Below are 12,412 nucleotides of genomic sequence, written 5' to 3'. Positions count from 1 at the left end.
ATGAGCCTTACACAGTGTCTCCAAAATCAAATTGATTGACAAGGTTTTCAACGTGTACTCCCTATTGTGACTGAGCAGGATTGCAGACACTTTCAAATTTAATTTCAATTTCGTTTTGTTTTATATTTTTGCATTGAATTAGATTGTAATTTTATATATGTGATTCTCTATGCATACCATGAATACCATGTAAATTATTTGTAAATAAAACAAATAGTATTACATTACACTTACTGCACTTGTTGCATTAATGATTTCTTTGAAAATGAAATGCACAAGGCATAATTCTTATGGGTTTTGGTATTTAACTATATAATATTGGTATAAATACACCTTAGTTAACCCATAAATTTGAACTACATAAGTAGTATTAGCATTAGCATTAGTAGAGGCATTTGATGCAAGAAAGCAAGCTTATGCAGCATCAGCCAAAAAAAAAAAAAAAAACCACTTCCACTTCACCCCTCTGTTCGTTCAAAATACCTGTCCAGCTGAGCCTTAAACTTATTTAGGCTATCAACCTCCACCACAAGGGATGGAAGTCTGTTCCACCAACCAACCACCCGCTGGCTAAAGGCAAATTTCCGCACGTCTATCCTACATCTGTCTTTCCTCAATTTGAATTTATGCCCTCTCAGGTGATTATTCTGAGCTAGAGGAAGAATCCCATCAGCATTGAGCATGCTTAAACCATTCAAGGCTTTATACACCTCTATCAGATCACCTCGCTGGTGCCTAGTCTCCAGACACTGTAATTTGCAAAACTTAAGCCTTTCTTCGTAAGAGCACCCCTTTGTTCCATTCACTAATCTTGTTGCCCTAATCTTGTTGTTCACTAATCTTGTTGTATAGAAGGCATCGTTTTAATTGTATCTCACATTGTGGTTGCCTTCACAACGAGATAGCAGTATTGCACTATTTCAAATAAATAATGCTTCTCTAGTAGAGAAGACTACTGTTATTTATTTTCAGAGGATACCACTGCCCAGATGATCGTTTGGAAGCTATTGGGCTTCATAAGTGGGCGGGCGGGTACCCTGGTAATGCAACATGCCATCACAGTTGCAAAATCTATTTAATAATTTGCTTATATCCCTCTGTCTTGAATGCTCTTAACTTAAATATCTCAGATTAAACAAACTTTTGACCTGAATTCCTTTTGCAATAGGTTTTATTTAGCAGTAAAATTGAGGGGGGAAAATTTGGATTAGTTTTAAAATTTTGAGAATTGATTTAGCTCACAGTGAAAACTAACTTACTGTTTACTTTGAAGAGAAGACAATTTCTTAGCTTTTCTCATCAGAACCAACAAATCTCAAAGTCAGACTTTTAACAAAGTTGGCATTTTTGCTCATGGACAACTTTACATAAGTTTCCAGGTCCAGATAATTTTTGTGCAATAATTATAATTTTTTAGTGGATGTTATAGTCATACATATAAAAAATAAAAAACTTATCAAATTGCATTTTTAATTAAGTCCATCCTACTGACGCCTTAGCTATCAGTGAAGGGAGCAGAAGGAAAGGTTTTTCTATAATTACTTTGATATTAATCTTTACTTCTCTGAAACAGTTTTAGCAGAATATTTACCACAAGTATTCTAGTTTAGTGATAAAATAAAATAAAATTTGTTTATAGGCGCATTATAATCACTCTGTAGAACTGATATGGTATTTGTCTTAATAATCTCTGTAATACTGTAATTAATTATATGTTCGAAACTTATCACCACACATCTACCTAATACCATTTATTATATCTATTCAAATATTAAATAGCTAATTTTATCTCTTTTAATTATTTCTATTTCTTTCATTCAAAACTAATTTTAGTATAATCACTTGTCTTCACTTGTTAAAATAATTTGTTAATGTTAATACAAATTTTGTAAGACTTGGAACAAAAATCGTGATGAATTTACTGTGATAAAACTTTTTCTTGTTTTGTATCCAGTTGGAAAATTAAAAAATAAGAAAGATATAAATCTTAGAAACATCTTATTAACGCCTTTGTTCATATATTCTTTTAGGTATTGGAAGTACATTAGGATTGGGAATATATGTTATTGCTGGTCAAGTGGCAAGTATGGCTGGACCTTGTGTAATTTTATCTTTTTTAATTGCTGCTTTAGCTTCAGTATTTGCAGGTTAGTGGAGAGTTAATATCAAAATGAATTAATCAGTTTTATTCAAATACCACTTCTTAATTGTACTTTGGAACTAATTTCACAGAATTAACTTTTATAATATTTTATGGTTAAGAAACTTGCATATAGTTGGATGACCAGATTTGAAATCGTGTAACATGGAAGGTCTCAAGTGGCTCTTTTCTTAACACCCTAGTTGAAGAAATTTACCTCAGATTATAACTTGATGTCTTCTCCCAAAAAGTCCATTTCTCGTAGCCATCCTCATCATGTTTTTTTTCTATTACAAGTCTGGTGCAAAGATTTATGGAATATCTAGTCTTTTCCTTAGTTGTATTAGTGTTTCAAATTTGATCCTAACACTTACTATTATGAAATTGCCAAGATCATTTTTACAGGAATGAAATTATATATTCCTCATTCAATTTAAAACATCTCTTGTCTAAACCTTGTGTTACTAACAAGTGTGTAGTCATATATGCTGGCACACCATATATGACGCATTAGCATATATTCGTGTCTATTGTCTTCACCTTGTCTGGATATCCATCCATCCATTCATCTGCACATATGTAATGACTTTACTTATAGTGGATTGATTTTCATAAAAGTTTATATTTCACTCTTTTAGGAACATCTTTTGGGCCATCCCAAATTTAATTAAAATTAGATCAGTGAAAATCCAGTAATTATTTCTTTGTCTATCTATCTGCACATAACTCTACTCCCAGTAGATAGATTTTCATGAAATTTTATATTTGGCTCTTATAGAAAGATTTGTTGAGCCTTTCCAAATTTCTTTAAAATCAGACAAATAGAAATCTGGCAATTAGTATTTTATTATTATTATTTTTTTTTCGTATATATTACATAGGTTATCCATACACCATGTACAGTAACAGAAGCACTGGATATGTGTATGTTTGCACTGGATATTATATTATGTTTGAGAGATTAATGAGTAATATAACAGATATGCAGAAACAATGTTGTTGGTTCATGCATAAAAGGGTTTGTTCCTTTTTTTTTTTTTTTTTTTTTTTCAATAAGGAGAAATAAGTAAACACTTTGTAAGAAAGTGTTGACAGTACAATATGATTGGTTAATTTGTTAAATCACAGAGCCTGAAATAAGTGTTGTATTTCACATGCTGCTGATTATAAAATATAAAATGTGGAACAAATATTATGTTTGGAGATATGTGCAGCAAAGTGAAAACTACACAATTACTTTTATATTATTAGTTAACTAATTAGTTGATAACAAGATAGTTATTTACTTTTCACTTCTATTAATCACATAAAAAGAAAAAATTCAATCAATTTAATAAAAATGTTGTGTGTCTGAAATTTAACACACTGCATATTAACTAACTTGTTTCCTTATGCTTCAGCATAAAGAAAAGGCTGTTTGAGATGAAATTAAAATCAGAGATATTAAAATCCACGATTAGCATCAACATTAGTAGATGCATACGATGCAAGAAAGAAAGCTTAAGCAGCATCAGCCAAAAAAAAACCCCTCCCATTACACCCCTCCATTCGTTCCAAATGCCTGTCCAGCTCAGCTTTAAATTTATTTAGGCTATCAACTTCCATAACAAAAGATGGAAATCTGTTTCACCAATCAACCATCTGCTGGCTAAAGGCAAATTTCCACACATCTATTCTACAACTGTCCTTGCTGAATTTGAATCTATACCCCCCCTCAGTTCTTAATCTGATCAAAAGGAAGAATCCCATCAGCATTCAGCTTGCTCAACCAATTCAAGGCCTTATACACCTCAATCAGATCATCTCGCAGGTACCTACTCTCCAGGCATTGCAATTTGCAGAATTTATGCCTTTCTTGGTAAGAGCACCCCTTTGTTCCCCTCACCAATCTTGTTGCCCATCTTTGTACTTGTTCTAGCAATTCTACATCCTTCCTGAAATGAGGCCTCCAGACCTGCACACAGTACTTTAGGTGTGGCCTGACTATTGCCTTGTACAACAGGATAATCACCTCCCTGTTCCTGTCAGCAAAATTCCAATATATCATTCACAAGACTCCATGGCCTGCCCTGGAAGCCCGTCTGCACTGCTCAGCAAACTTCATATTTGACTGCACAGTTACCCCCAGGTCTTTTTCACTTTCCACTTCCCTGAGTTTAGTACCACACAGTTGATACGTTTCTCTTGGGTTATTGCTACTCATATGCAGTAACTTTGCATTTGTCAATTTTAAACTTCAGTTGCCACTTCTTAGCCCATTTGCCCAACATAACTAGATACAGTTGGAGTAGCATACTGTCTTTACTGTCGTTAACAACCCTGCCAACCTTCTTATCATCTGCAAACTTGGGCATTAATCCTGATATACCTTCATCAATATCATTGATGAATACACAAAACAACAATGGGCCCAGCACCGAAACCTGGGGAACTCCACTAATAACATTTGTCCACAAAGAGCACATGCTTCTTGATTAGACTGGGGTTCGAGCCCATCACCACCAAATACTGAGGATGCAAAAAGGTTGCTAATGCTCCTAAAAACCAAAATAACTAACTAACCACAAAGAGCCGTGTCCGTTGATTACCACTCTCTTGTCGTCTCTCACTCAACCATCCCTTTATCCATTGTAGCAACTTACCCTTAATGCCATACCTCTCCAATTTGTACAGCAGTCTTCCATGTGTAACAGCATCAAAAGCTTTCCTGAAATCCAAGTATATGTTATCAAAATAATTTTTGACATTCAGTTCTTTTATGACCACGTCATAGTATCCACTCAAATTGGTCAGACAAGATATCGATGGTTCGACTGTTGATGATCCTGCTCAGATAGCAAACAAACTGAATGAGTATTTTGCATCTACATTCACACAAAGGAGTTAGCTGAACAATTGTACAAAGAGTGGGCTGGTAAATTAGAATGTCTTATAATAGGGGACTTTAACTTCCCAGATATTGACTGGAACTTGTGGATTGGTCACTCGCACCCTAGTAAGACTTTTATGGATTTATTGGATGATTGTTTTCTGCAGCAGCATGTTCGAGAGGCAACCAGAGAGGGTAATACTCTCGATCTGGTTATCAGCAGTGATCATTCGTGTATTAAGAATGTGCAGATAAAGGAACCACTAGGTGGCAGTGATCACAGTGTACTGATGTGGGATTTACTTAAAGATATAATTACCATCAGGGGTAAAGGAAAGGGTTTTTGCTTCCGTAAAGGTGAGTACGGTGTGTCTCAGACAGTTTTTAAATTCTGTACAGTGGGTTAAACTGACGATGTTACCAACAGTAAATTCTAAGTGGGAAGCATTCAAGGAATTAATCGTGGATGCTACTAAAAGTTTCATACCTATTAAGAAATATTGTTCAAGGTTTAGGCCTAAATGGTTATCAAATGAACTAATGAGATTCGTGACAGAAGAAAAATGCATGGGATGCATATAAATTATCAAGCGACTCAGAAGCCTATGGCAGATATAAGCTAGTCTGTAATCAGGTCACAAAGGAGGCAAGGCAGGCGAAGTCAGATTACGAGAAATCTTTGGCAAAAGATGCTAAGAGAAACATCAAGGATTTCTTTACTTATATAAGCTCTAAAAGGAAGGGGGTGAATCTGATTGGTCCACTTCATATCGATGGTTCCACTGTTGATGATCCTGCTCAGATAGTAAACAAACCGAATGAGTATTTTGCATCTACATTCACACATGAGGAGTTATTAAGGAAAGAAAATGCCAGAAGGTTATCAAATTGTAGTAGGGTATTTAGTGATTTTGTAATAACTGAGAGCAAAGTAGAGGAGAAATTGTTGAAGTTAAACATAAGAAAGGAACCTGGGGTGGATGGGATCTATCCAGTTAACATTAGCATTTCTAAAAAATATATAAATTCATACACCGACCATTGAATAAAATTTAATATGACTACAATCTTTACACAAAAATATTTACAATAAACTATTGCGGAATGCTAAAAACTGTAATAAAAGATCATTTACAATAAAATTTGCTAAAATATAAAACATTAAAAGCGCTAAAAACCTGAAGCTTTCGGGAGCGTCAGCTCCATTCTTCAACAGTGATATGACTTCCTGCAACATCTCCTTAAGTAGCAGGCTCACGGTACCTCCACACGTGGTATTTCTCCATGTGGTTCAATCGGCACATGGTCAGAACTGGAAGCGGAAATGTCTCGGGAACGTGGCAAAGAAAATCGTTCATCTGACCTTAATATAATTGTTTTTACGTCAGTTTTTAGACGTCAGTTTTTAAAAAACCCATGTGTAGAGGTCAATACACCCATTTCAATTCAGCACAAGCTGGACAATACAAGAATAGTGTAGCAAAAGCTTTATTTGACAGAGTAAGATCACACTGTACCACTTCTAAGGATAAAGAAAAAGAAATTAATCGTGTCACGGCAGAACTTAGAAAGTGCGGATACCCCCAGAGGATCCTGGATAGATATAGTAGAGGAGTGTCCGAACGTAGGGAGTCGTTCGTTCCGGTAGCCACCGCATACATCCCCTACTATCCGGGCCTTACTGAACATCTGGCAAGAATTTTATGGGGTTATGGGACACACTGTGTACAGCTTCCCGGGCGGAGGCTGTGCACAGCTGTGTCTCAGGTCAAAGACTGCATACCAAAAGATCTTAGTAGTGGAGTGGTTTATAGAATAGAATGCCCGGATTGTGGGGAGTGTTATGTGGGGAAACAAAACGACGGCTCAGGGATCGTCTGGGGGAACATTTAAATGCCATAAGACCCGCTGAATACAACAAGCCTGCTGTGGCCAAACATTTTTGGGAGAAGCAGCATCAAATCTCCCCGGAGGACGCTATTATTTTGGATCGTGCACATGGATACTGGGAGCGTAAATGGCTCGAGGGTTTATGGAATAGTTCATCCAGTAGGAATATCATGAATAGAGGTATACGTATTAATCCTATCTTTGAAACAATTATATTAAGGTCGGATGAACGATTTTCTTTGCCACGTTCCCGAGACATTTCCGCTTCCAGTTCTGACCATGTGCTGATTGAACCACGTGGAGAAATACCACATGTGGAGGTACCGTGAGCCTGCTACTTAAGGAGATGTTGCAGGAAGTCATATCACTGTTGAAGAAGGGAGCTGATGCTCCCGAAAGCTTCAGGTTTTTAGCGCTTTTAATGTTTTATATTTTAGCAAATTTTATTGTAAATGATCTTTTATTACAGTTTTTAGCATTCCGCAATAGTTTATTGTAAATATTTTTGTGTAAAGATTGTAGTCATATTAAATTTTATTCATTGGTCGGTGTATGAATTTATATATTTTTTAGACATGAGTTTTCCCGACCTCAGAGGCCTCTTTCAGGATAGCATTAGCATTAGTAGAGGCATTTGATGCAAGATTTGTTATTTGTTATTTGGTTTTTTTAGGAGCATTAGCAACTAAGGCCATATTGCTCCGCGGATACACAGTGGTCATTTCCTGACCTTTCTGCATCCTCCATATTTGGTGGTCATAGGCTCGAACCCCGGTCTAATCAAGAAGCGTGTGTTACGCACTGCTGCTCCTTCCCACCTGGCTACGGAGGCGCCGCATTTGATGCAAGAAAGCAAGCTTATGCAGCATCAGCCAAAAAAAAAAAAAAAAATAATAATAAAATAAAATAAAAAAAATAAATAAAAATAAATAAATAAATAAAAAATAACCACTTCCACTTCACCCTTCTGTTCGTTTGAAATAACTGTCCAGCTGAGCCTTAAACTTATTTAGGCTATCAACTTCCACGACAAGGGATGGAAGTCTGTTCCACCAACCATCCACCTGCTGGCTAAAGGCAAATTTCCTCACGTCTATCCTACATCTGTCTTTCCTCAATTTGAATTTATGCCCTCTCAGGTGATTTTTCTGAGCAAGAGGAAGAATCCCATCAGCATTGAGCATGCTCAAACCATTCAAGGCTTTATACACCTCAATCAGATCACCTCGCTGGTGCCTAGTCTTCAGACACTGTAATAGCCTTTCTTCGTAAGAGCACCCCTTTGTTCCATTCACCAATCTTGTTGCCCTTCTCTGTACTCGTTTCATCATCCCTACATCCTTGAAATGAGGCCTCCAGACCTGTATACAGTACTCTAGGTGTGGCCTGACCATTGCCTTATACAAGGGAATAATCACCTCCTTATCCCTGCTAGAAAAATTCCTATATATCATCGACAATACACCATGAGCTATTCTTGCAGCCCGTCTGCACTGCTCAGAAAACTTCATATCTGCCTGCACAACCACCCCCAAGTCCCTTTCATTCTCTACCACTGTCAGTGTAGTACCACAGAGTTGATACATTGCTCTTGGGGTTGCTGTTGCAGTTATATTAAAGGAAGCAGCAAAGGAAGTAAGCAAACCCTTAGCCATAATTATGAGAGCATCTTTGGACTCACGGGAGGTCCCAACGGACTGGAGATGTGCAAATGTATCCCCAATTCACAAAGGGGGATAGAAGGGTGACACGAGTAATTACAGACCAGTTAGTTTAACTTCTGTTCCGGGTAAAATAATGGAGTCACTGTTTAAAGATGCATTGCAGGATCATCTAGACAAGACTGCAGCAATAATTCAGACACAGCATGGGTTTGTTAAAGGAAAGTCTTGTCTGACAAATTTGATTGATTCTTATGATGTGGCTACAAAGGAACTGGATGCAAAAAATAATTTTGATATCATATACTTGAATTTCAGGAAAGCTTTTGACACTGTTGCACATGGAAGACTACTGTACAAATTGGAGCAGAATGGTATTAAGGGTAAGTTGCTACAGTGCCTAAAAGGATGGTTGAGTGGGAGAAGACAGAAGGTGGTAATCAATGGGTGTTGCTCTTCGTTGACTAACATTATTAGTGGAGTCCCACAGGGTTCAGTGTTGGGTCCACTGTTTTGTATATTTATCAGTGATATTGATGAAGGTATATCAGGCTTAGTGTCGAAGTTTGCAGATGATACAAAGGTTGGCAGGGTTGTTAATGACAATAATGGCAGTGTGTTACTGCAACAAGATCTAGAAAATTTGGGCAGATGGGCTGAGAAGTGGCAACTGAAGTTTAACCTTGACAAATGCAAAGTACTGCATATGGGTAACCCCAGAGAAATGTACCAACTGTGTGGTACTACACTTAAGGTGGTAGAAAATGAAAAAGACCTGGAAGTAATTGTGCAGTCAGATATGAAGTTTTCTGAGCAATGCAGACAGCCTGCCAGGGCAGGTCATGGGGTTTTGTCAATGATATATAGGAATTTTGCTAGCAGGAAAAGGAGGTGATTGCCCCTCTGTATAAGGCAATGGTCAGGCCACGCCTTGAATACTACGTACAGGTCTGGAGGCCTCATTTTAGGAAGGATGTAGATTTCCTTGAGTGTGTACAGAGAAGGGCAACAAGATTGGTGAGGGGAATGAAGGAATCCTCTTACCAAGAGAGGCTTAAGTTCTGCAAATTGCAGTGGCTGGAGACTAGGCACCTGTGAGGTGATCTGATTGAAGTGTATAAGGCATTGAATGGGTTGAGCACGCTGAATTCTGATGGGATTCTTCCACTTGTTCAGATTACAAACCTAAGGGGGCATAAATTCAGATTGAAGAAAGACAGATGTAGAATAGATGTGTGGAAATTTGCCTTTAGCCAGTGGGTGGTTAATTGCTGTAACAAACTTCCATCTGTTGTTGTGGTAGTTGATAGGTTAAATAAATTTAAGGAGGAACTGGACAAACATTTATGGAATTTGTTTTGTAAATTTTTTTTTTGTTTTTGGCTGATGCTGCATAAGCTCATACACTTGCATCACATGCCACTACTACTACTACTACTATGTTGCACTATTTCTTATTGATTACAATATGGCGGCTAGTTCAACAATATTGGCAGCAACGCCAGGAGTCGTAACTTCCAAAAATCACTAGTTAAATTCAAAATAAGAAGCTAATGAATACTACTAAACCTATTTAATATTTTTGTGAAACACAATGTAGTATATTAATTAATGAAGAATACAGAAAAACTATCAAAATGCTTATCCCTTTACAGCAGCCAAAAATCCACAGACTGTTCTCTTCTGCGACCAGAGCACCCTCTCCAGCATAGTTTCCTTTTTAGGTGCATTTGCATATACAGTGGATTCCGATTATTTGGGCCACTGGTTAATCGGAGCAGCCGTTTATTTGGGACAAATTTTTAAGAACAGAACCCAATCGAGAAAATAGCCAGGTTTTACTTCACTTAATTGGGACAACATGCCGTTTAATCGGGGCAGGAGACCGCAGCACTTGAGATTACGATTGTCTCTGAGGTCACAACCAGAAAACAATAAAAACAATTAGCAGTCCCCTGTTTATCTGGCTTTTCTGTTACTGCTATCTATTATAAACAGATATTTTTGCAAGATAAACACTGACAAGGAAAAAATTGAGTATACTGAGTTATGCAAAGCCATTAGAAAGAGACTGAGAGAGGACATAAGAAGATTTAACACAAGAAAAGTAGAACAAGCATTAAAGGAAAACAAAGGATTTAAATCAGCAGCCATGAGCAGTAATACAGAAAGACAAATGATACTGAAACTGAAGAATAGCGATGGTGTACTTATAAACAGTAGAGAAGGCATAATTGAAATAGCAGAAGACTACTATAGAGAATTATACAAGGAGCGAGGGGATGATGCCAGAAGTGGGGAAGATGGATTGTAAAGTAGCAACACATACGACATACCCAATATTCTTCCTGATGAGGTAGAACATGCATTGAAGAAAATGAAGAATCAGAAAGCCCCGGGGGAAGATGAAGTTACTGTAGAGTTGTTAAAATTGGGAGGAAGAGACATAACACAAAAACTGGCAAGGCTCTTCACAAAGTGCATTAGAAAAGGTGTGCATCTTAAGCAGTGGAATAATGCAATCATAGTTTTGCTGCATAAGAAAAGAGATAAATCAGAAATTGGAAATTACAGACCAATTAGCTTGTTATCTCACATCTAAAATTTGTTCAAAAGGGTCATTACTAACAGGTTAGAAAGAATACTTGATGAGAATCAACCAAAAGAGCAAGCTGGCTTTAGGACAGGATTCTCAACTATGGATCACCTTCACGTAATATCAAAGCTAATGGAGAAAACAAATGAATATAAAACACCATTATGCCTGGCATTTGTGGATTATGAAAAGGCATTTGACTCCATACAGCATAAGGCAATGTTTCGGGCACTGGAAAGACAAGGCATAGATACCCCACATATTATGATTTTGAAGAAAATATATGAGAGTGCTACCTCCTTTATTAGACTAGACAAAGACGCAGAAAGGAGTCAATGTGAACGGAGAGTACCTAAACCATTTACGATTTGTAGAAGACATTGTGGTCATAAGCCACGATCCCAAAGAATTAGAGGAAAATCTTAATCGGTTATGCAGAGTTAGTAAGGATTTTGGACTAAAGATGAATATGGCTAAAACAAAAGTAATGATGAACAAGTATGCCACTGAAAGGGAAATAATGATTGAAGGAGCAGTAATTGAAAAGATGGAGTCATATACTTATCTGGGACAAGTTATTAGCTGTAATAATGATAAATGGCTGGAAGTCAAGAGAAGAATAAATTTTGGATGGATAGCATTCAGGAAATATAGTCACATACTGGAGAGCAATATCCCAGTTTGTCTGAAACGTAAAATAATGAACCAATGTATACTCCCCACCATGACTTATGGAAGTGAAACTTGGGCACTCACCAAAAGAATGGAAGAGAAGCTGAGAACTACACAGCGAAGAATGGAATGAATTATATTGGGAATCAGACTGTCAGATAAGAGGAGAAACACATGGATTAGGCAGCAAACTCAAGTAAAGGACATTCTTTTCAAAACTAAAGAACTAAAATGGTCTTGGGCAGAACACATAGCTGGAAGACATAATGACAGATTGACTAAGAAAATAACAGAATGGTACCCAAGAGGAGCTAGAAGAAAACATGGAAGACAAAGGCGGAGATGGATAGATGAAATTCATGAGTTTGTGGGTTGTAAATGGATGGCCAGTGCTCAAAACAGAAGGAACTGGAAAGTTGCTGGAGAGGCCTTCATCCTGCAGTGGATTGAAAATGGTTGATGATGATGATTATAAACAGATAGTAAACTCAATCTTATTGAATATTTTTAAACTGACAGCTGCGATTGTGGGTTATTATGGTGAAATGCGTTTACACTTCCATGAAATCTTCAATCATATAAAA

General features: G+C 37.0%; 1 protein-coding gene across 1 annotated transcript in view; it reads left to right on the top strand.

Moving 5' to 3' along the window:
• LOC150076091 (cationic amino acid transporter 2-like) overlaps positions 1–12,412 on the top strand; it is a 153,669-nt gene that overhangs the window by 24,088 nt on the left and 117,169 nt on the right. The window contains exon 3 of the mRNA XM_090387257.1: positions 2,031–2,147. Within this exon, the coding sequence (XP_090243383.1) occupies positions 2,031–2,147 (117 nt within the window). The remainder of the gene's footprint in view (positions 1–2,030; positions 2,148–12,412) is intronic.

Source organism: Mastigoproctus giganteus, chromosome 13 (assembly GCF_048544385.1).
Source record: "Mastigoproctus giganteus isolate SK-2022 chromosome 13, ASM4854438v1, whole genome shotgun sequence".
Classification (NCBI taxonomy): Eukaryota; Metazoa; Arthropoda; class Arachnida; order Uropygi; family Thelyphonidae; genus Mastigoproctus; species Mastigoproctus giganteus.
The sequence above is the reverse complement of the archived record's forward strand: the minus strand, read 5'-3'. Positions and strand labels throughout refer to the sequence as shown.